The sequence below is a fragment of the Pantherophis guttatus genome, chromosome 5 (assembly GCF_059756535.1).
Source record: "Pantherophis guttatus breed Tessera chromosome 5, ASM5975653v1, whole genome shotgun sequence".
NCBI lineage: Eukaryota > Metazoa > Chordata > Lepidosauria > Squamata > Colubridae > Pantherophis > Pantherophis guttatus.
The window spans coordinates 80,990,049-81,011,934 of NC_142067.1; the positions used below are offsets into that span (position 1 = coordinate 80,990,049).

Below are 21,886 nucleotides of genomic sequence, written 5' to 3' on the forward strand. Positions count from 1 at the left end.
GATAAGGAGACCTGAACTCATTGGTAGCCTCACACTGCAATGAACAAGGACATACATTCAATTTTGCAGCTACTAAGATTGTTGGACGAGCAGATACAAAAACAGGCAGGGAAGTGATTGAAGCCTGGGAAATAGCCCCCCCCCAGTCAATCAACAGGAGTGCTGATTTACCACCAGTTTATCAAGTACTTAGGAGCAGAAGCAAACAACAGCCAATGACTTAATAGCCAGCCATTAGCACCCCAATCAACAACTAAAAAGCCACATATACCATATAAATACCACACACAGAATAGCCCAAAGAACATACTCTGCTAGAGAGAAGTTTCCTGAAGATGGGCTCCAGCACAAGTCTGAAAACTCAGAAGACAAAAACTCAGACCCAGATTGGATCCTGCAACATTATCCTGGGACACATATATTTGCCTTCCTTCGTGAAATATTTTAAACCAAGCACAATGTCAGTCACTTATGACCTTTATATTAGAATTTTAAAAACTCTTTAACAAACTGTATATGGGATGAGGGAAGATGCTGAGTACAATACTAATACAGTATATAAACATATTTTAGTCAAGGAGAGTTAGGTTCTTCTCCCCAAGCAGAATTTAGTAATTGTTTCTATGGTAGTTGTTTCTAGGCACAAACTATCAGCAACCTTACTGGGCAAGTCAACTGCACAGTCATTTAAGGCAGTATAATTGTTTCCAAATTTTTGGGTGCAAAATTAGAAGAATGTTAAGTCTTAAGCTCTCTTTTTTCCCCTTGTTCTCCTACTTCATTTTCTCTAGATTTTCTATGGAAATTCAGACAGATCATCATGTGTGCAGAACCTTTTGCGCCCACCCATTGTTTCTCGTTACATAAGGTTGATACCCCTTGGCTGGCATGTGCGCATTGCTATCAGGATGGAGCTGCTGGAGTGCATGAATAAATGTGTTTAAACTTCAGAATCATCTGGGAAGAAACAGTTTTTTAAAAAGAAAGATATAACTGTATAATTAATACAACAAATAAATTCACTGACTATGAGTTCAGTATCTATTAAAATTATACACCTTATCGAATACCTCCTGTGACTTATATTCTCTGCAGCTTCAGGAAGTTAATATAATTATGTATATTAATAAAATAAATCAGGATGGAATAAATTGGAACCTGTATTACATTTTTGAATCCAGGATCTTACACCTCAGTAAAAGGAAAGCCATATGTTTCAGTGCAGATAAAAAATGGCTTCTACAAAAAGAAATATAGATTTCTTACAAGTTAACCAAAGATGACTGTAGGTTCTGGTAGACATTATACAATATATGTTCTTCAGAGCTTTAGTGTGCATTCTCTGAAGATATTCCCCATTATGTTACCATTTCCCAAAAATAGAGGAACAAAAGTGAGACTGACCAATGTAGATCATCATTCCATTCTTATGTGAGGAACTGTGGTAACATTTTATTGCCGTGCTATATCGCCAGTAGTCCTGATTTAGTGATCACAACTGGGACTGGCAACTCAATCATTATTCAAAACAGTAATTAAGTGAAACCAAAACTGCTCTTATGATTTTGCTTCAGCTTTCCTTTGCTTTACAAACCTGCAAAGGTTGTAATTATGAGGATTGGTCATAAAGTTACTTTTTAATCATTTTTCCAACGGTGAATGGTTGGTAAATGAGGTACTTACTATATGAGGACTACCTGTGTAGTTTTTCCTAACTTGGGAATCTTTAAATGTGTGCATTTTACAAATTCCAAAATTTCACCTTATTTGGCCAAGAAGGAATGCTTCCCAAAAGCCCCTACAGTAAAAAATCATACTATTTGGACAGTCTTATTTCTATGATTGGATAAACCAACCAAGTGAAGACCTTCACGTGTGTTAACCTTTCCCTAAAGATTGCATTTTCCTTCTCTGAACATTTTTCTTATCAAAACAATCTGTTGAACCAATTTTAATTTTAAGAGAAAATCCTATAAATACACATACAGTACATGCACGCATACACACCCACACACCCACCCTTCTGTATTTCTTCCAACCGTGAAAGGAATGCTATAAAATATGGACCTAGGCTTTCTGCAATTCTGTATTGTATATTCATTTAAATTCAATCAGATTATAGGAAAACATTACTTATAATTTATTAGTGGTATTTTAATCTTTATACTCTGTTACACTTCCTTTCAGATTTCTATTAAATTAAGTATGACTACAGTGTCCTAGATTTCATAAAATATTGGTAGAAGTATGGTATTCTTCTAGTAATAAATGAATATTCTGGCTGCTAATGAGTTAGATATTATGTGAGTATCATATGAATCACGTCATATAGCTAATGTCAATAATACTACAATTTTCTTTTAATTTTCTTTAGTTTTTTAGACATTCCAATTTACAAATCTAAAATTATGCATTTAGATTTGTGTTTATGTAGCAAATTCAGTGTGTGATATTGTAAGCATATAGAATAATTATCCTACAGGAGTTCGGTGAAATAAATGTTACATAGATGTACAGAGGTATTTAAATGATTATTAATAATTATTAGTCATAATTATTGAACTTTTAAATGTAAGATCATTCAATTTAATAAAGACAAAGCTAATTTTACTGAGCAGATGTTCTTTTTTATCTTGGATTAGCCATGAAATTACAGTGTATTTATTTTTTTATACAGTAATTTACTATGGAAGCAATGCAGATTTAAATAAAAGTAATTCTGATTCTTCTCTCTACAGTTTTTATTACCTTTTCAAATAGCTATGCTTTAAATCAACAATCATGTCTCCATTGTTAACACCATAATTAGGTTAGGATTTTTTAAATAGACCAAGTCACTGAATTTATCCTCATTTTGAACCTAGAGGTGTATGTGCCTTTGTTGCTCAGCTGAGTTCCATATCCATATTGATAGCATAGAAAGTTATAGTGAGGACCACTCTGACCATTCACTGTGGCTGAATGCAAATCTTACTAGCTTTTAATTATCTTAACAGAACAGAAGTGATTTCTTGCAATAGATGGTTTATGGTTCAGTAGGGTTTCACTAAACCAACTTTCTAGAACAGTGATGGCTAACCTTTTCCGGACTGAGTGCCCAAAATGCAATGTGCACATGGGCCCCCTGCACGCGCCCTGCCCCGCGCATGCATGCGTGACCCCCCTGCACAGGCCCCATCCCCACATGAACCATTGCCACAGTTCAGTTGTTGCGTGCCTCCCACCAGCCAGCTAATTGTCGGGTCTCTGCCACACATGCATGACCCCACGCATGCGCCCTGCCCCCACGCATGCATGGCAGAGACCCAATGACCAGCTGGCTGGTGGAAGGCACATGCACATGTGCGACGGAGCTGAACTGGGGCGATGGCTCACTTGCCCACAGAGAGGATGCTGTGTGCCACCTGTGGCAAGCGTGCCATAGGTTTGCCATCACAGTTCTAGAATATAGGCAATCCTCAACTTACAATGTAAACTGAGACCAGAATTTCTGTTGCTAAGTGATACAGTTATCAAGCAAGAGTGTGCAAGAGGGAAGGGAATTCCAAAGACAGGTCATAAACACTATTCAGTGCATTACAGCTTCAAATGTTGCTAAACAAATAGTTGTAAATTGAGGACTATCCATACCTAATGAAGGGTGCTTATTATTATGTAGTTCCTTGTGTGACATTAATGTCATAGCTGCCAGTCATAGCAGCAGCAGCAGCACAGAGGAAGCATTTCCCTTATAACCACAAGAAAAAATCCCACTGAAATTTGCAAAGTACCGTATTTTAATCCCATAGGGTTAAATCTGTCATTAGGAAATTGACATGATTTTGGGGAAGGAGCAGAGGACAGAGTGAGATCAAAGCTGTGGCCAACCTCTCCATATTTATCTGGTTTTCACATTAATTTTTGCTCATCTGCCTCAGTGGTACTTTTCTCACCTGCTCTTTCCAACCAAAAATACTTTGCTCAGATTGAGATTTGTAAAATAAAGAAGGGTGGGAATTTAGTTGGAGCAACTAGCCAATGAATAAGAAGGCAAGGGATAGGATTTGGAGCACCACCCATGCCAACATTTATTGGATTCCTTAGTCACTGTGGTAACAGTTTAAAAAAAATAATTCAGAACCATAGTTTTAAGGTGGCAGATAAATTATACTATTGCTACTTTTATTGTACAGTTTATTGTAGTTTTGGAAATTCATGCTGATGTTCTGCAAATCATCCAAAGGGCTATCAGGGAATCCAAATCTGGCTTTTGGTCTATTCTTGCAATGCTTGATACTTAAGTGTTAAATCTTTTGCTGTACTCAGAGATGACAACGTTCAGCACTGACATCCTTCACAGGTTTCCAACACTGCCACCAGCCTGGATATCTTGGGTTGCATAGTGAACATCATTAGAAGCCTGAAATTCAATAAGTATTTTGGAATTAATGGATCTCTCATTAATTTTGTTTGGAATGCAGTGTTTTCTGAGGTACTCCCCGCTTGGTACTGTATATTAGAACAAGAATTCTATATTACAAATGAATGGTTCATGTTACAGGATATCAAACCAGGATGAATTGTTCCACAACCTCACATAAAAAAACCTTATCCACCATTTGTATGATTCTGCCATATCGTAAGACAACCTCATCAAAAGGGGCCAAGTTTAAATGAAATAATCACATTATTAGCACGTGATCATTTAATCATATTCAAGTTCAACCTTTATGACATTTCATAGGTATTTAAATTGACTGCAATTTCTAGTCAAAGAGATTTGGCCAGCTCAATTTTTGAAAAATCTATTTTTAGCTATAATGTAATCTGAAATATAAGTAAGAGAGAAGATAAAACTCTCCATTCCTAAATACATGTATCCAAAAAACCTGCATTTTTAAAGTCTTACATATTTAGAATCAGGGGCCTTAATTATGTTATGTAGGTAAGAAGTAGTGTTTTATTAAGCTGGGTCAGGCATGAAAGATATGGTTTTATTTCGTATGAATACATGAACATTCCAGAAAAGAACAACACTGGAAAAGAAGAGGCATAATATGTTGTCAGCCAAATTTTCACCAGTATTAACAAAAAATGATGTTTTTTGGCACAAACACTGTTGATTTCTTGTTAAGGATAATTTTTTATCTCTCTTCAGTTAAATATTGCTTTTTTTCCTTTGTTATGCAGTATAGAGGTAAAATGCAATCCTATGTGTACTTTAGTGAGGAATCTGATCCAGAAGTTTTGCCCTTTGGGGGCAGGCTATGACATAGAAATGTATATTCCAACAAAGTGTCTGTCTGTCTGTCTGTCTGTCTGTCCACAGATACACACACAGACAAATATACACACACATCTTTCTACTTCTAATTTCCAGGAAAGGTGAATTGCAGGGATATATACAGACAAATACATTTGAATTAATTGTGCTTCACAGTGAAGTTTTGGTTTGTATAGTGCATGTTGGTATTTTTCACCTTGGTTCTATTGTAAACTTGTGTAAAAGATATTGTTGTAAGTATACAACAATATCTGAGTTCAGGTTTGTATGCTTTACAAGTTATTTTATTGGATAAGTGGAGATACTTCCTTTCTTGTTTGTGAATTAATTTTGCCCTGTTAAACATATGGAGTCCATATGCATTTTGTCCAGTATGCAGATTATTTGGGGTACTTTGAGGGCTGGATCCAGACCTCTGTAAATGCCTGACTTGTGGACAGTCATGCTTGTCTGAATATTGAAGCTCAATAGATGTAAACCTGTGAGGATTTTGAAGAAATATAAATGTGTAATCAGCAAAAGTTTTAATTAATGTTTCTGGTAGTTATTGATTAAATTTACAGATACTTAATTTGGCTGTCAAGACCCCCCCCCCCCCAAGTTTTGTGACTGGAACAATGAAACCTTAATCACCAATTCAAAAATATCCCATTATTTACTTTCCTAAACTTAGTATTTTACAGAAAACAGATTTTTTTCCAACCGAATAGTTTTGTTCTGATAGTTATTGAATAAATTTACAGATACAGGTAATCCTCAACTTACAATCATTTATTTAATGACTGTTTAAAGTTACAATGGCACTGAAAAAAGTGAGTAATGATTGTTGCAGCATCCCCATGGTCATTTGATCAAAATTAGGATGCTTGTCAACTGGCATGTATTTATGATGGTTGCAATGTCCCTGGATCATGTAATCACCTTTTGCGATCTTCTGACAAGCAAAGTCAACAGGGAAACCAGATTCACTTAATAACTGTTGAGATTATTTAACAACTGTAGCAAGAAAAGTTGTAAAATGGAGCAAAACTCAAATGTCTTGCTTAGTAACAGAAATCTTGGGCTCAATTGTGGTCATAAGTAAAGGACTATTTATTTTAATTTGGCTGCCAAGCTCCCGATCCCATGTTTTGTGACTGGAACAATGTATCCTTAATCACCGATTCAAAAATTTCCCAATATTTACTTTCCTAACATAGTATTTTATACAAAAATGTTATTTTTTTGCAGCTATTATGTTATCATTTGTAGTGCTTCCATTAAAATAAAAAAAGCTTCCAAACCATTAAAAAACTGAACAGAATAAATGAACCCAACTGATTATGTTATAGAAAAATAGCAATAATAGAAACAGCACTTAGACTTATATACTACTTCATAGGGCTTTACAGCACTCTCTAAGGAGTTTACAGAGTCTGCATACTGCCCCTAAGAATCTGGGTCCTCATTTTACCAACTTTGGAAGGATGGAAGGCTGAGTGAACCTTCAGCCAGTCAAGTTTGAACTGCTGGCAGTAGGCAGAAGTAGCCTGCAATACTGCATTCTAATCACTGCACAACCATGGCTCATTAATCCTATGTAAATAACTATTACAAATTGTAAACTGTTTGAGGCAAACATAGGCTGCACCTATGTTTGAAGTAAGATGACCATTCCTAATTGAATACATAATGCAAGACATGGGTTTCTTCAATGCAAGACATTGTTTCTTCAAGATGCAAGGTTTGCTTTGCCAATATCAAACAACAGATTCCCATTTTCTAAGCATTGCCAGAAAATGTTTCCTTCCTAGATTCAAGAGTACGGGACTGGATGCTTTATTGAGAAAAGAGATTAAAATAGCTGCAGGCTGTAAAGGGCAGACCAGCATATGTGAGAGGAAATCTAGGAACAGAACACTGTGTGCAGAAAATGTCAAGAAGTGCTGCTAAAAATTACTCTGAATTATATATTTCATCTACTCCCAAAAGAAATTAATTTTCTAGAAAATATATTAATCCTATTTTACTAAATCTGATTCAGAAGCATAAATGAAGACATTATAAGGAGAAGTTTGAAATAAAATATGTTGAAATTTAACAAAAAAAAAAACCTACACCTGTAATAATTCTGAAGACTTCTAGCAATTTGGTTTTGTTTTCATTTCTGATAAACAATTCGCCATAATGTGTTTCATCGGTAAGGCAGAAATAATTGAAATAAACATAATATCAATAAATAAAAATAAATGATGCTATTGAAGGTTGCAAAACAAAACAATTAGCAATGGGGGTGGGGGTTCTTCAGCATGATAAACCTGTTAAAGAATCCCAATGTACACAGTATTTCATAATCCAATTCCTTTGTTTAAAACAATGAAAATGTAAGAAAAGACAATAGGAGTAACGAAACTCGATTTCTAGCCTTGGAGAAGTGCAGATGCAATTTCTTAAATTAATAAAATCTGGAGGGGGCAAGAGATTTAAAATTCTAATGCAAATCTTTTTTTTTTTTAATCTACTTGTATTAAAATAGCACTTATGGATAAAATATAACCCTCAAAACATCAAGTCTAAAGAAAGACGTAGCAATATATGCAGTGCAACAGCCTATATTAAACATCCCAATGACAACTTGATCAATATAATCTTTAAAACAGAGATGTGGACTAACAGTATTATCACCTACCATAGTCTGTTTTGCCCATTCTATAATTAAAACTCAAAAATGGATGCAACCACATAAAGAATATTTACTTTGAACTACTATCAATTATCTTATTACTTTGTTCTCTTGGTATTTTGCTTTGGTCAAGTATTTTTAGTTTTTTAAATAAAAATATTCAAAGATTCAAAAACAAAGATTCAAAATCATCTAGAATATTAACTTCTTGTAGCTGGAAAAGTAGCCTTTTTAAAGGTAAGCTGCTTTATATTATTTTTGTTTATATTTTTTGTTATTTGCTTTGCACTTTGCAAGGATTTAATGAACAGTTTATCACATACCTATCCTATGAAAAGGTGATTTATAGATAAATGAAATTAATCTGCCGTGCTAAGTAGTATTGACAGTTTGTAACTTCTATTGGGAACCTTGATCTGCTCATCTGTGATGGAATGACTTCCCTAAAGATGCTGTTGCTGTTATAGATTCTGGGCTTTATAATCCCCAAAATGGCCAGGTTCTGAAGAAGTACCATGAATGGATGTATGATAAAATGGAATGGGCTGGGGGAGAAGCTACTGCTCACTTTCAACAAGAAAATGTCAGTGTGGAACTGCATCTGGATGCATATCTACACACTGATACTTATGCACCATGGTTGAACATTGTGGCTGTTGAACTGGAAATGAGAATATTTCAGAATCTGATGCCTCAAAGCTTTTCTCTGGATAATGAATTTTAAAACAAGCATATGAGTTATTTATTATAATCTGGAAAAACGCATCTGTCTAGTTCTAAATTTATGGTCAATTAACTAAAGTACACTTGCCACTGCCTTAGCTGAACGTCTAAACACAATCTATAAGGTATCTTTCAGAACCAGCTCCCTACCCGATTTATGATCATTAGCCACAGTCATACCTATTTTTAAAAAGGGAGACCCTAGTCTAGTAGAAAATTACAGACCAATCTCTCTGTGTTGCATCACCTGTAAGTCATGGAATCGATTATAAACCAATCCATCACCCTTCACCCTCCACTTTCTAACAAGCAGTTTGGTTTCAGAAAAAATCTGTCCTGTAATCTGCAACTCCTACACTGAAGAAACATTTGGACCACACATCTTGACCAGGGTGAAGCAATAGACGTAATTTACATAGACGTTTGCAAAGCCTTTGATTCAGTGGTGCACGAAAAACTATTGCTGAAACTTAATTCTTACGGCATCTCCAGACCCCTGCACAAGTGGATAGCCACGTTCCTGTCAAACAGGCAGCAAATGGTCAAAATAGAGAGGGCCCTATCAAATCCAGCACCAGTTAATAGTGTCCCCCAAGGCACTGTCTTAGGATCCACACTCTTTCTGCTTTATATCAACGACCTATGTGATCACATTAAAAGCAACTGTATCCTCTTCGCCAAAGACATAAAATTATTTAACACCGACAATGCTGCTGTCCTACAAAGCGACCTAGACTATGTGTCAGAATGATCACGTAATTGGCAACTCTAAATTTCAACTAACAAATGCTCTGTCCTACACATTGGCAAAAAAAAATCAGAACACCAAATACAAGTTAGGTGGAAACGATCTCGCAGATGACCTTCACTCTGTCAAGAATCTAGGAATACTTATCTCAAATGATCTAAACCCCAGAGCTCACTGTAACAGCATTGCCAAAAAGGCATTAAGAGTTGTTAATCTAATTTTGTGAAGCTTCTTCTCCAGTAACATTGTACTGCAAACTAGGGCATACAAAACCTTTGCCAGACCAATTCTCGAATACAGCTTGTCTGCCTGGAATCCACTATATATCGGACATTAATACAATTGAGCGGGTCCAGAGATATTTCACGAGAAAAGTACTCCACTCCTCTTCTCACAATAGAATTCCTTATGCCACCAGGCTCAAAATTTTGGGCTTGGACAATCTGGAACTACACTGCCTGTGGTCCAATCTAAGCATAGTACAAAAAATTGTCTGCTACAACATCTTACCTGTCAATGACTTCTTCAGCTTCAACCTCAATAATACATGGCAAACAATTGATACAAACTCATGGTAAACTGCTGTAAACTTGATTGCAGAAAATACGTCTTCAGCAACAGAGTGGTCAATGCCTGGAATGCTCTACCTGACTCCGTTGTTATATCCTCAAACCCTCACAGCTTCAACCTTAAACTGTCTACCGTGGACCTCACCCCATTCCTAATAGGTCCATAAAGGGGGTGTGCAGCGTGCCTACCATCCCTGTCTTATTGTCCCCATTTATCTATGTTTACTTCCTTTTTTTTGTGCTTATGTTCATACTTATACTTGCTACCGTGTACATGTTTGACAAACAAATAAAATAAAATAAAAAATAAATAAAAATGTCATTATTCGTAATACCATCCAGAGTCACTCTATGAATAAGATGGACGGTCTCCAAATTTAATATATTTAAAAAATCAAAATAAATTTTAAATAAAAATGCACATTAAAAAGGTGGTGCACCCAGTGCATGTGAGAACTAGGATATTCAATCAATATTGAACAATGTTAATCAGTATTTTTCTAAAAACAAAACAAAATAGAACAGAACAGAACATGGGCTATGCAGAATAATGTAAAACACCCAAGGTCCATTTAATCTAGAGAACAAACGTTTACAAAACATTATAGCTGCATCTTCCAGACACTGTAAAAAGTCTGAATTGGAATTTTGAATGTGGTTGAGTATATTATTAAATAATGAGTAATTTAATGAAATATGTTGTTTATACTTTAAAAAGTTAAATGAATGTTTGTCTTTAGTCCATCCACTTTTGGGAATACATTATTGAAAAATGAAATATACTCTTTGAAGGAAATTGCATGGCCTTCTTTCCTCCTGTTGTCAATCAAATGTCACTTGGTAATTGTGATTCATTCCAGTATTGTTTTAAACTGCTAATAATTTATGATCAAAGTAAGGCAAATGCATTCTGAATATCCATAAAACGATGTACTACACTAAGAGAATATAACTATTAATATTTAACTATTTAACATTTCACTAAGAAAATATAACTATTAACATTTTAAGGTGACTAAAATTAAATAATATAATGCAAGCTTTCCAGACAAGTAATTTACCCAAATCCTTGCCCAGCATCTCCATTGATGGCTAGTAGAACCAGGGAACAAATCACATTTTCTTCTAAAATAAATTTGAAGTAGCCTTTCAAAGAGCCTCCCTTGTTTTTTTCAAGAATCAAGGATTCAAAATGTTCCCTTCACATTCACTTTTAGGAAATTCTAGACTTTTTGCTTCAGCATGTATTGGCTGATATTTTTGCTTTCAATAATTGTGTGCTTTCTGATGGTTACCAGATAGATATGTGTAAACTTAGATTAAAATATATATATAGAGAGAGACAACCGTTATGTAAAAATAAGAAAGCACTGCCTGTTGATAAAAGTTTGTACTGGTTTCTGTTTCCAGCAAATGGGAATAACCGAGGAATGAGAGTATATGAACTTGAGTCTATCCTAGTGCATAAACCATTTCCAAATAAGAGAGCATCCCATTTCTAAATAAAATGAATAAGAAAGAGTAGCTATGATGAAAGAAATGAAACTTTGGATGTAATTACAGCTGGATTAATGGGAATTCATAGGCACTAGGGATTGAGGTCAATCTAATCACACTTCTTCCCCTTGCTTCACCTTTAAGGAGGAACCTAGAATACATGTGAAGCATTAGATTATGCTGGATACACTTTGCTATTCCCCGATTTGGAAAGATTAGAATGATTCTGTTAAGTTCAGCAGAGAATTTCACAAAATGGTAAGACCCAAGTCATATGAACTAGTTTATGCCAGACAAAATTGGGAAGCAATACTCATATCAAATGGGGAACCAAATGGGGTAGTTTCACACTGGAAGTAGCTGCTAGATTGATGGCAAACTACACCCCTCTTGCCCCCTTACCCCCAGCTCGCTATCCATCCATCCCTTAGTTATCATATTGATGCATTTATTCTCATTGTGGTCATTATTTTATTGTTATTTTACTTCTGTTATGTTTGCATGCCTTTCATTTTTCTTCCTTTTTATTATTGTAAGTTGCCTGGAGTAGCCTTACCATGAGATAGGCAGCAAATAAATTTAACAAACAAACAAACAAACAAATATCATCAAGAATTTTGAATGGATGGTATCAAATTCAGGTGTTTACACTGTAAACTAACATCACTTAGTTCTTTGGGACAAATGTAGTCTCAATTTCCATTTCTGTGTAAACAATAGAGTATTGCCCCTGCTTATGTTTTCCCTGACATAGGGAATGAAATGTATGGAAAAAATGTATGGAAAACTATAACTCTATAGAGTTCAACTGTCCCACTCAGTATATGGAGGTTGTGATATAAAGAAGGAACAGAAGGACTCAGTCCCATGTTCTCTGTGCCTTATACAACACGCGTCAGTCATGCATAAGTAAGATTATTTTTACTTTTCAACTGAAATTCATAATCAGGTCTAGACTTGCCATAAGCAAGATGAAATCAAAGTCGTCAAGCAAAAGTACATGATTTTCTATATGTCACAATCCATCTGTGCATTTTGTGTTCCTCGCCGTGTAAGACTCTGATAAATTAATAAATATTCCATTATAAAGGGGAATTAGCAAAAATGAAATACAGAAAAAAAGATCAAGAATTTTTCTAGTGATCTTTGTTCACCAATTCAGCTGATAGAAGATAAATGGTCCCAAATCACCCTATGGGCTTCCATGACTGAAAGTGAATTTCAATCTTATCTCTTTGGCTTTGGCTCCATAATACTGGCTCTCAAATTTAGCACATATGAAGATGTAAAAATGACAAGAGCATGCTGCTTACATTCTGCAAGTATGTCCTATTCTATTTACAGTGGACAAAAAATAACTCCTATTATCTGAACTCAAATTCAGATATTCTCCAAGTATGTCCTATTCTATTTACAGTGGACAAAAAATAATTTCTGTTATCTGAACTCAAGTCATTTCATGCTATTTTTAGGAGGTTCATCTATACAATGTAATCACTTATATTAAAATGCCTAAAATCAGAAAAGAAGGGATCAAATGATTAGAAATGAAAGAAAACAGATGCATGGAATGCAATAAGGACGGTAGGGATGACATTCTCACTTTTCTAGTGCAAACCTGCATTTTTATTAAAGGCATATTTTGGCAGGCCCTTTCAAAAATACATTGTGTTCAGTAAAAATGAAAAATCCCCAGCTGATAAGTAAAAGTTAAACACAGAATAATTCATCCCTTTTTATTACATAAATAATAAAAATTATACAGGAATTAAAAATGGAATGCATGCCTGAAAGCAATCCATTATGATGCAACTACAATATGATATGGTATGTTCCATAAAGATTTGCAGCTGGCTTATTAACATGGCATGAAAAAATATTCAACATATCTACAGTTAGTTTTAATGCAATGATTTTACATAGTATTTCTACTAAAAGAAAGCAGGACAGATTTTCAGTTTGTGCATCTGAGATTCTCTAAAAAAGAAATAACGAATACATAATTTTAACCACATAAAACGGAAAAGCTACTTTCATAAATGGGTACTATCATAAAGCTATAAAGGTGTTCAAAAATAATTATACCTCCAATTTTATTCAATACATCTTATCAAGTATTTTGACATGAAAATCTAAGCAGTCCTATATTTCCAGATACATTAATAGTGAGCCAAAGCTCTTTTTTCTTGCAGTTATTTTTATATTTCCTAAAGAATTTTAAACTGAGTCATCAAACTGTATCAAGTGAATTATTTGCTACAATCACAATAATTTGTCTAAAACAACAGAGGTAGCAAAAGTGAGAGACTTCCAATCACCTGAGAACCAGTATTTAATGCAATTAAATATTAGAAAGCCTTCTCTGCTAAAACACATTAATGTAATGCACTCTTTTTCAATCTGGTGTTCTATAGCTATAATGGAATGTTTTCCCACTATTTCCAGTCAGAATGGGTATGCTGGTTGGGAATTCTCTCAACTATAGCCTAACACAAGAGCTCCCAACCTTTTGGGCACCAGGGACCAGTTCCACAGAGAGAGGTTTTTCCGTGGACCAGAGGAGGTGTATGCTGCCTGCATCCAGAGGATGGGGCTTCACTTGTTTATGCGGCCCAGTTTCTGGCATACTGCGACCAAGTGCCGGTCCACAGACTGGGGGTTGGGGACCGCTGGTCTAACACATTTAGATAGTGCCTAATTGTAGAAAGCTGAAATAATCCTTTCTCTGCTTTTAGAATTACCGTTGATTTACCAGGGCATTGTATTTTCACAAATAGTTATGTTTCTTTCATTTTCAGAAAAAGATCTGTGCATTACATTTTGTGAATAATTTTTATACAAAACTATTTGATTTATTTTTAAGGAAAGTTGGAGACTTAAAACAAGAAACTGCTCAAATCTAAAAACGATTGATTCAAAATGGGACACTAGATACCTATTTATTTTCCAAGGAGAAAAAACAAGTAACGTAACCAACTGAAATAAATGTAAAATGAAGGAATATATAAGCAATGTGAAAATATGCTGAGCTGGTTTAAAGTGAATTGGAAGCACTATTCAGTATCTGTAAAAAGCACCTGGTTTTACTGGACCCTTAGATTACAAAAAGTATGAAGCAAGTCTCAAAAATGCTAATTTCTAGGAATGGATATACTGATTAGAAAAGGAAGTTGATTTGCTAACAGCATCCTAGCCAAAGCAGGTGTTTAAAACTATTCAGTTATACATTTGGCAACAATCATCTAACAAAAATGTCTGGCTGTATAAACTTGATTTACATTTATCAGAAGTAGTAGTAAAATGGTAATTTCATGGGTATCATATGGGAGTTTTTATCATTCATAAGACTATTTTGAAGTAAATAGTTTCAACATTTTTCTATTTTTAAAAAGAAACAAAACAGGATCCCAAAGTAGTTAACTACTTTCAACAAGCATCAGACTTCCTATCCCCAGCCTTTGATTCTCTAATATAAATTACGTCATGAAGTTTTGGAAACTCTGCAATGCAATATTTTAAAATTTTATATGAATGGCAGGATCTCTTTTATAAAGATCATAACAGTGAAATTAAGAAAATATACTAGGAAATAAAGAGTCATTATCAAGTTCATTTGTCTTAGAGACAACCATTTTTATTAAAAACTATTGAATTTCAGTTATCAGAGGATAAAATAATGGCTTTTGTTGCAATTTGCTACAAATTCTCATGTACAAGCCAGCTTTATATTTTTTATGGAAGATGTTTTTTATGGAAGATGTTTTTTAAATAAACACTTTCTTCTAGAATAGAGAATAATATCACAGTTTAATTTATCTTTTCAAGACTGCAAATAAGGGAAATAAAATGTTTTGAAAATTACTATATCCTATTTTTCTAAGCCTTCCTCAATGAAATATAATATATATATATTTGGCACAAAGAACTTCAGTACACTTCGGAGGAAATTCACTGCATGAAAACAGTTTCTTAATACCAAACATAACATTATTTACAGCAAACACCAAACAAACAAGTAAAAAAAAAAAAAAACCCTCTCATTGTCACATTTTTAATCAAGAATATTTAGCCAGGTCATTTTTTTCCTCACTTATTTCATATATGCTAAATGATTACCAAATAAATACTTTTTCTGTCAATTCCTTTTGCAAATTTAAATTGTTTTATAAATAAGGGAATTTTTTTTTTACATTTATTCCTCCTACCATGATTTTAAGATATTTTTGAAACAAAATTCCATTGAAGTGTCAATTGTAATTGAAATATGCAGCATAAAAATAAAAGCTGAATGTATTTAAGACAATGGGGAAACAGTTACTAGTGTGGATTATGAAATATTATTTCTTTGGGTGATATGATAGAGAAAAATGGGAAATAGAAAAGAGAATGAATGTGAAAAAAAAGGAATTTTATTTTAAAAATTACATGAAATATTAAATATTTTGTAAGGATGCAACTTACCTTAGTTTTCCAAAATTTCAATGGAAATAGAGGAAAAGCTGAGCTCAGTATATCTGAGAATTTAGAAACAGAGAAATGGGAAGCCTTGTGATATATAAAATTAAATATAAAATACGTTAAGCAGGTGAAACCATCAACCCTTCTGGACTGAGTTGTAAAACTCAATCCAGGTTAACTACTGTTTTTCAGGGAATGGCAAAAGTGCCCATCCCATGGTAATTCCTTTATCAATTTATTAAAATTATAATTTATACATTATTAAATGTAATGAAAATGAAATTAAGGGATGGAAAATAATCTTTTGAAAAATATTGTTTATACTAGAAAATATATGAAATATTATGAAAAACTTCTTAATAGTGTACACAAGATTCAGAAAGTAGAATTCTACTTTCAAAAATCTTTTCAGCCATGCTTCCATATATTTCATTGGCAAAAGGGAACTTTTGCAAAATTACTAAGTAAAGCTTTTTGACATTTTAAAAATTTGCTCTGAATAAATTACGTGCAAACTTTTGTTTTCTTTTTCTAGAAAAAAGAAAATATACAACAAACCTTCCAGGGAAGAGTATGTAATTATTGATATACACAACTATAATAGATTCTTTTGCTCCTTCAATACTATAGAACACAAGTCACCTAAACTAGCTGCACTATTCTTATAAAAGTACAGAGAACAGCAATGTATTTACGTAATCTCAGCGAAGAAAAAAGCTCACACTTAATCATAGCTGAATGCATAATAGGCTTTGCTCTTCTTATAATGTTAAGAAATCTCCATTAACCAATAAGGAGGGGTTTTTTTGGGGGGGTGGGGTGGGAGACATCTTTGCACATTTACAAGTTTTACAACATATTTTACAAAGCTTGCATACATAAATTAAATATAGTGCAAGACCTTTGAAATGTTCTTTCTATTAACAGATCTGAATGTACACATTACTAAAAGAAATAATTTTCTTTATGGAACACCCAAAAAATAAAATTCACACATTCTCAAGTTTAAGCTTAAAAGAGGTATCCTTACCTGAAACATCTAGTAGTACAAATAGCAATTCTCTAGTATATCTAATTTACTACTAAATGTTTTCTGTTAGACATCTATGAATCAAAAGAGTTATAAGTAGTCTTATAAATTGTGCAAATTACTAGCAAAGTAAGAAATATTACTCTGTAATTTGCATACAAGCCAAATAAAAACTATTTGCCACATTCAAACAGCACTATTTGAGTCTGGAAGTCTTTTTCTGGAAAATGCAGCTATGCAGCCAGAAATATTGGGAACATACCCTGGAGGCGACTGTGTATTAAATTACAAGACACTCTATGAATTAAACAAACATAATTGACTGCCTGAGTCACCCTGTCATAGTCTGCACTGTGTTTTCCACAGATATTAGCCATGAATTTTATATATTATTATATAATGCCTATTTTCTATACAGCAACTAGACAGCAACAATCACCACTGAAAATTTTGGATTATCTAATGGAATAAATATTGTGTTCAAAACTTTGAAATTTAACAATTTTAAAAAATATATATACATAAATTTACCAGATTACATCTTTTTATTAATCTGTGTTATCTATTACTAATAAATATCACCAACTATATACTGTCCAGATCAATTTTTATGGAGTTGATTCAATAATATATTGTATACATTTGAGAGTTAAAATGTATTGTTTTGACACTGCTGTCTTCATTCTTTTTTCACTGACCAACTCCATATTGAATGAAAAATAATTTCCAAATAATTTCCTGAGTATTTCTTATAAGCAAATAAATATTAGCTAGATTTAGAAGTACATTTTAAAAATTCCTAAGATTTGATAAGAAATTAGAAAATATCATACACACTGGGTGAGTGAAACATGTTCACAGAACTATTCTTATAAGTGATATGGGGGGATTAAATTTCATTAGAAATGATTTTTCCCTTAAATATCAATATTTTCTTTTTATAAAACCTTAGAAGCAAAATGGAAGTGCGACAGTCTCTCTTACACTTCTGTATTGTATCTTACTTTCTGTTTAATACTATTCCAAACAAAGTGCAGAGACAATATTAAGTTAAAACCTTACACCATGATTTACAGTGCTGTGTCATGCCAACTTTGGTTTGCCACTGGCATCTCTTGCTGTGGCTCTTTGGTCTTCACCCCATGTATTAAATGGAAGAGCATCTGCTTTACTTTCTTGGTATGAATAGGTTTTCCTGGGTGGAAGATTGCAAGCACACTAGATGTCTACCTCCATTATGCAAATGCTTATTTCACATTGATACGAATGGGAAAGCTATATATACATTTAGGAGAAGTAACACTATTGTTCCTACTTTATGTTTTTAGCTTTTAATCTATTACCCCAATCAAACTGTCTACAGGAAATCTTAAAACCATTATTTTACTTGTGGCATTATAATGGGATGTATTCAGTGTTGTTGTTCAACTGACAGAAGGTTCTTGAGTTTAAAAGCTTTTATTAGCAGAAAAGGGAGGAAAGGTGGGGATGAGAGCCACAAGGAGAAGCAACATAGCACACTTGATTCCTTTTATTGGATCATGAACCTCTCATCAGCAGAAGATCAGCAGTGGATATAGCCCATATCACTGCATCTAGGATGGGAGTAAAAATCATATTGTTATACTTCAATATGTATTTAGTTCCTATTTATTGTTAAGTATTAATACTGCACTTAATATCACAAATGTATAAAAATATGGCAGATAGTGTCATAACAATACTTTAAGTGAATAGCTTTTTTAAAAACGATTATTTATTATATAAATATATATAGTCACATACACATACACGCACACATATATGTATTTATAATAAAATATTCCTGATGTAATAAATGTTAATTTTTGTAGAAACTACTATAGCTGTTTTCACTTCATCACAATGTTCCATACAGCTCCAAATAATGTTATAACATAAAATGTGATATAACAATAAGGTATTAGATAATAAATATTACAAATCTTATCAAATATGGAAGTTTTAAAAACAAATAAACTAAAACTTTAAACCATACTAAGGATACAAATATATCACATAAAACCTATTTAGTTTTTTTTTTAAATTTAGGCAGCAATATTTTTTAAAAGGGCATACATCTAAATATTTTTTTTAAGTTCCCCAAAATGCCAAAATAGTTTTCAGATAAATGTGCATATTAAGCTGGAATGTAAGCTGAGAGAAAAGGGCAAATAGTTTGTTCTCCCTGAATTGCACATTCTTTTGCTATTATAATGTGTGAATGGCAATTTATAAAGTTCATTTCACTATAGAATCCCTATTGATGTGGTAGTAGTAGCTACACAAACTTCATATTGCACACTCTTTTGTAAAGCTGCAAATACAATCATTACTCCAATCATTGGCATCACCATATCCCTCAATTAACCCCTGTAATATCACTTTCTTGGATACAATTACAAAGCTGTCTCCTTTAAATCATTCAGATTTGGCATTCGTGATCGGTTTGTTCGGTTATACGTATGCCCATTTTGCCCACTTTTCGAAGCTATCTGATCCGAGTATGATGATGTCTCACTGGCACTTCTGTTCCCTGGGGAAACGTGCCAGCTTGGTTCCATCTGGCTTATGATCTGGAGGGCTGCTCTGCCTTTTGATTGAGATTCTTGGCGTAGGTTGTTGCTGCTGGTAGTGGAAGCTTGACTCATAGGATGAATTCGAACTTCAGAAAAAGAGGTTTTAGCTGGCTGATTTGGTAAAGGCTGGAATCGGGCTTCAGAAGGAATTGAATGGTTTGAGGAGGAGGAAGAAAGATGCAACAGCTTGCGTAAAGATTTTAGAGGCTGACTCTGAAAGACAGAAAGTAGAAAACGATGGGTTTTATTTGTTCTTTATTTCCCTTCTTACTTTCCTTATTTTTGTTAAGCACTAAAGTATTTTGCATATTGACATTGAATACTAAACTGTCAATTATTCAATAATTTGGTTTGCAATCTTTAAGCGGTCATGGACAATTGGAGTTCTTGGAATTCACTAGAAACTGTCAGATTCCATAGATCCTATAGGGATGCTGCCATTCTAGTAAGCCTGGGTGCATTCTTTAGTTTATAGCCTTTTTCCCGATGCCTATGTATTCTGTACTTTTGATTTACCTTCTTGGGAATGTAAGGGGGAGGGCCATCTGTTTTGCCTCAGTTACAAAGCCTCCAGAAACTGTAGATCCTGCTTCCTTTGTCCTGCAATCCCTTTTCTTCAATAAAAGGTTCGTTTTGAAATGTTAATGGTTTCAAGAGTTTTACTTTCTTGAATGGAGAGGAGAGGCAGACCTAACATAAAGCAGAATCTGCAAAAGTGGTCAACCCGGAGAAGCTCTACTCGCTCTACTAGGGGGACCCTGCAAGCCATGTTCGAGCAAAGTGGCGAGCATGAAGAGGGAGAATGCTGGGGTGAAACCTCTACCACCACCCAGCCGGATGTAATCTCTGTGTGCCCCATCAAAGACCTCGAGGCCATTTTGGAGGACCCCATGAAACCGAGATGGTCGATCAGAGTTGGGAAGAAAGACAGCTGGGACAGAAGAACCAAAAGCCCTTACTCGAGGTGGCCGGCAGCCAGGCTGGAAACGCGAGCTGGAAGCCCTATGGGACCAGGAGGAACTGGACGAAGAGCCGGCTGGAGACGATAGACTGAAAAGACTTGTCATGCTTTTGGTGATGGAGGCTTTTGAGAACCTAAGAGCCCGGGGGGAGCTAGACTGTCACAAGAGAGGAGGCGAGGCAGCAGCAACAGCTGACAGAGCCAGAGCTACCACCCCATATCCGACAGCCGCAGATCATGCAGACGAAGCTGTGGGTGGGACAGCCATCCCAGAAAACCCGACCCGTGCAGCAGCGGCTCCTGAAAATGTCCAAGGCCAGCCAAGAGCACCGCAGCTGGAAAGGAAACCCCCCCAAGAGTGAAGTATAATGGCGACCCGCAGCAGTTGGGTGCATGTCCTTACGTACATGCAGGAATACGGGTGGGATTTCCAAACCCAGGGCGTCCGAGTCCAAGTCATCATCCTGGTCCTGGAAGGGGCGGCAGCCTGGTGGATGGTGACCCTCCACAATGCCAATGCCCCAGAGTTGCAGAACTTCAACTGTTTCATGATGGCTCTCCGCCGTCATTTCGAAGACCCCCTGGCAGATCAAAAAGCCCGTGACCATATCAGAATTGTGAAGCAGGGCCGCCGGCCGCATACCAAGGAATTCCGAGACCTCACCTGCCGAGTAGACTGGCTGGAAGACATCCTGATGAGCTGGTTATAGGACGGGCTGAATAATGACCTCTACCATGCCTGCCTAGCCTGAGAAGCCCCAAACATCTCCATGACTGGTACATTCTGGCCGAAGAGGTAGAGATTGACCTGGCCAAAAACCAATACCGAGCAGAGAGAACCTGGAAGAGATCCTCATCCCAGGGAAAGTGAGAGCTATTCAAGCCACAAACTGCCCTCTTGCCGTGACCATCTGCTGTTTCAAGTGTGAGAAGAAAGGGCATCACACAGCTGAGTGCTGCTCAAAAACCTGAGTGCCTATCAAATGGAAAACCCATGAAAGCCACCTCCGTGGGAAAGACTGCACTGAGAAGCGGAGAGGCTGTGGAGTTTCACTCCTTCGCAAAACCGGGGGAGGGAATTCTGGCCTCACCAGGAGAAGACCTGGGTCTGTTTGAAAGTGACCCTGAAGACGACCCGCTGGTAAGCGAACCGATCGAACTGGTCACACTGCCCCTAAGACAATTAACCTCTAGCAGGAAAAAGAGAGTAAAGCTCTCAGCCCTCCTGGACTCAGCGTATACCCGGTGCTTAGTAAGCCCAATCCTGCTGGAGACATTGGGCATCCACCTATGGAACTAAAGACCCCCATTGTATTCTGCCAATTAGATGGGTCAGTTGTGTGTGTGGGGGGGAGCCAGCCACTTTTGCCAGAGCCCT

At 35.4% G+C, this 21,886-nt stretch overlaps 2 protein-coding genes across 11 annotated transcripts in view; one reads left to right on the forward strand and one right to left on the reverse strand.

Annotated features, from left to right (window-relative positions):
- Positions 1–2,729, forward strand: part of RS1 (retinoschisin 1) — a 102,262-nt gene extending 99,533 nt beyond the window's left edge. For all 3 annotated transcript variants that reach the window (XM_034434345.3, XM_034434372.3, XM_034434351.3), the window contains one exon: positions 792–2,729. In XM_034434345.3, the coding sequence (XP_034290236.1) occupies positions 792–944 (153 nt within the window). In that variant the 3' untranslated portion in view covers positions 945–2,729. The remainder of the gene's footprint in view (positions 1–791) is intronic.
- Positions 1–21,886, reverse strand: part of CDKL5 (cyclin dependent kinase like 5) — a 209,203-nt gene that overhangs the window by 10,876 nt on the left and 176,441 nt on the right. For 5 of the 8 annotated variants that reach the window (XM_034434393.3, XM_087871397.1, XM_034434387.3 and 2 more), the window contains one exon: positions 13,185–19,760. The exons of 1 other annotated variant lie outside the window; for it this stretch is intronic. In XM_034434393.3, the coding sequence (XP_034290284.1) occupies positions 19,368–19,760 (393 nt within the window). In that variant the 3' untranslated portion in view covers positions 13,185–19,367. Of the gene's footprint in view, positions 1–4,159; positions 4,400–13,184; positions 19,761–21,886 lie in introns of those variants that run through there. 2 more of the 8 variants (XM_034434415.3, XM_034434425.3) reach the window with 2 other exon arrangements.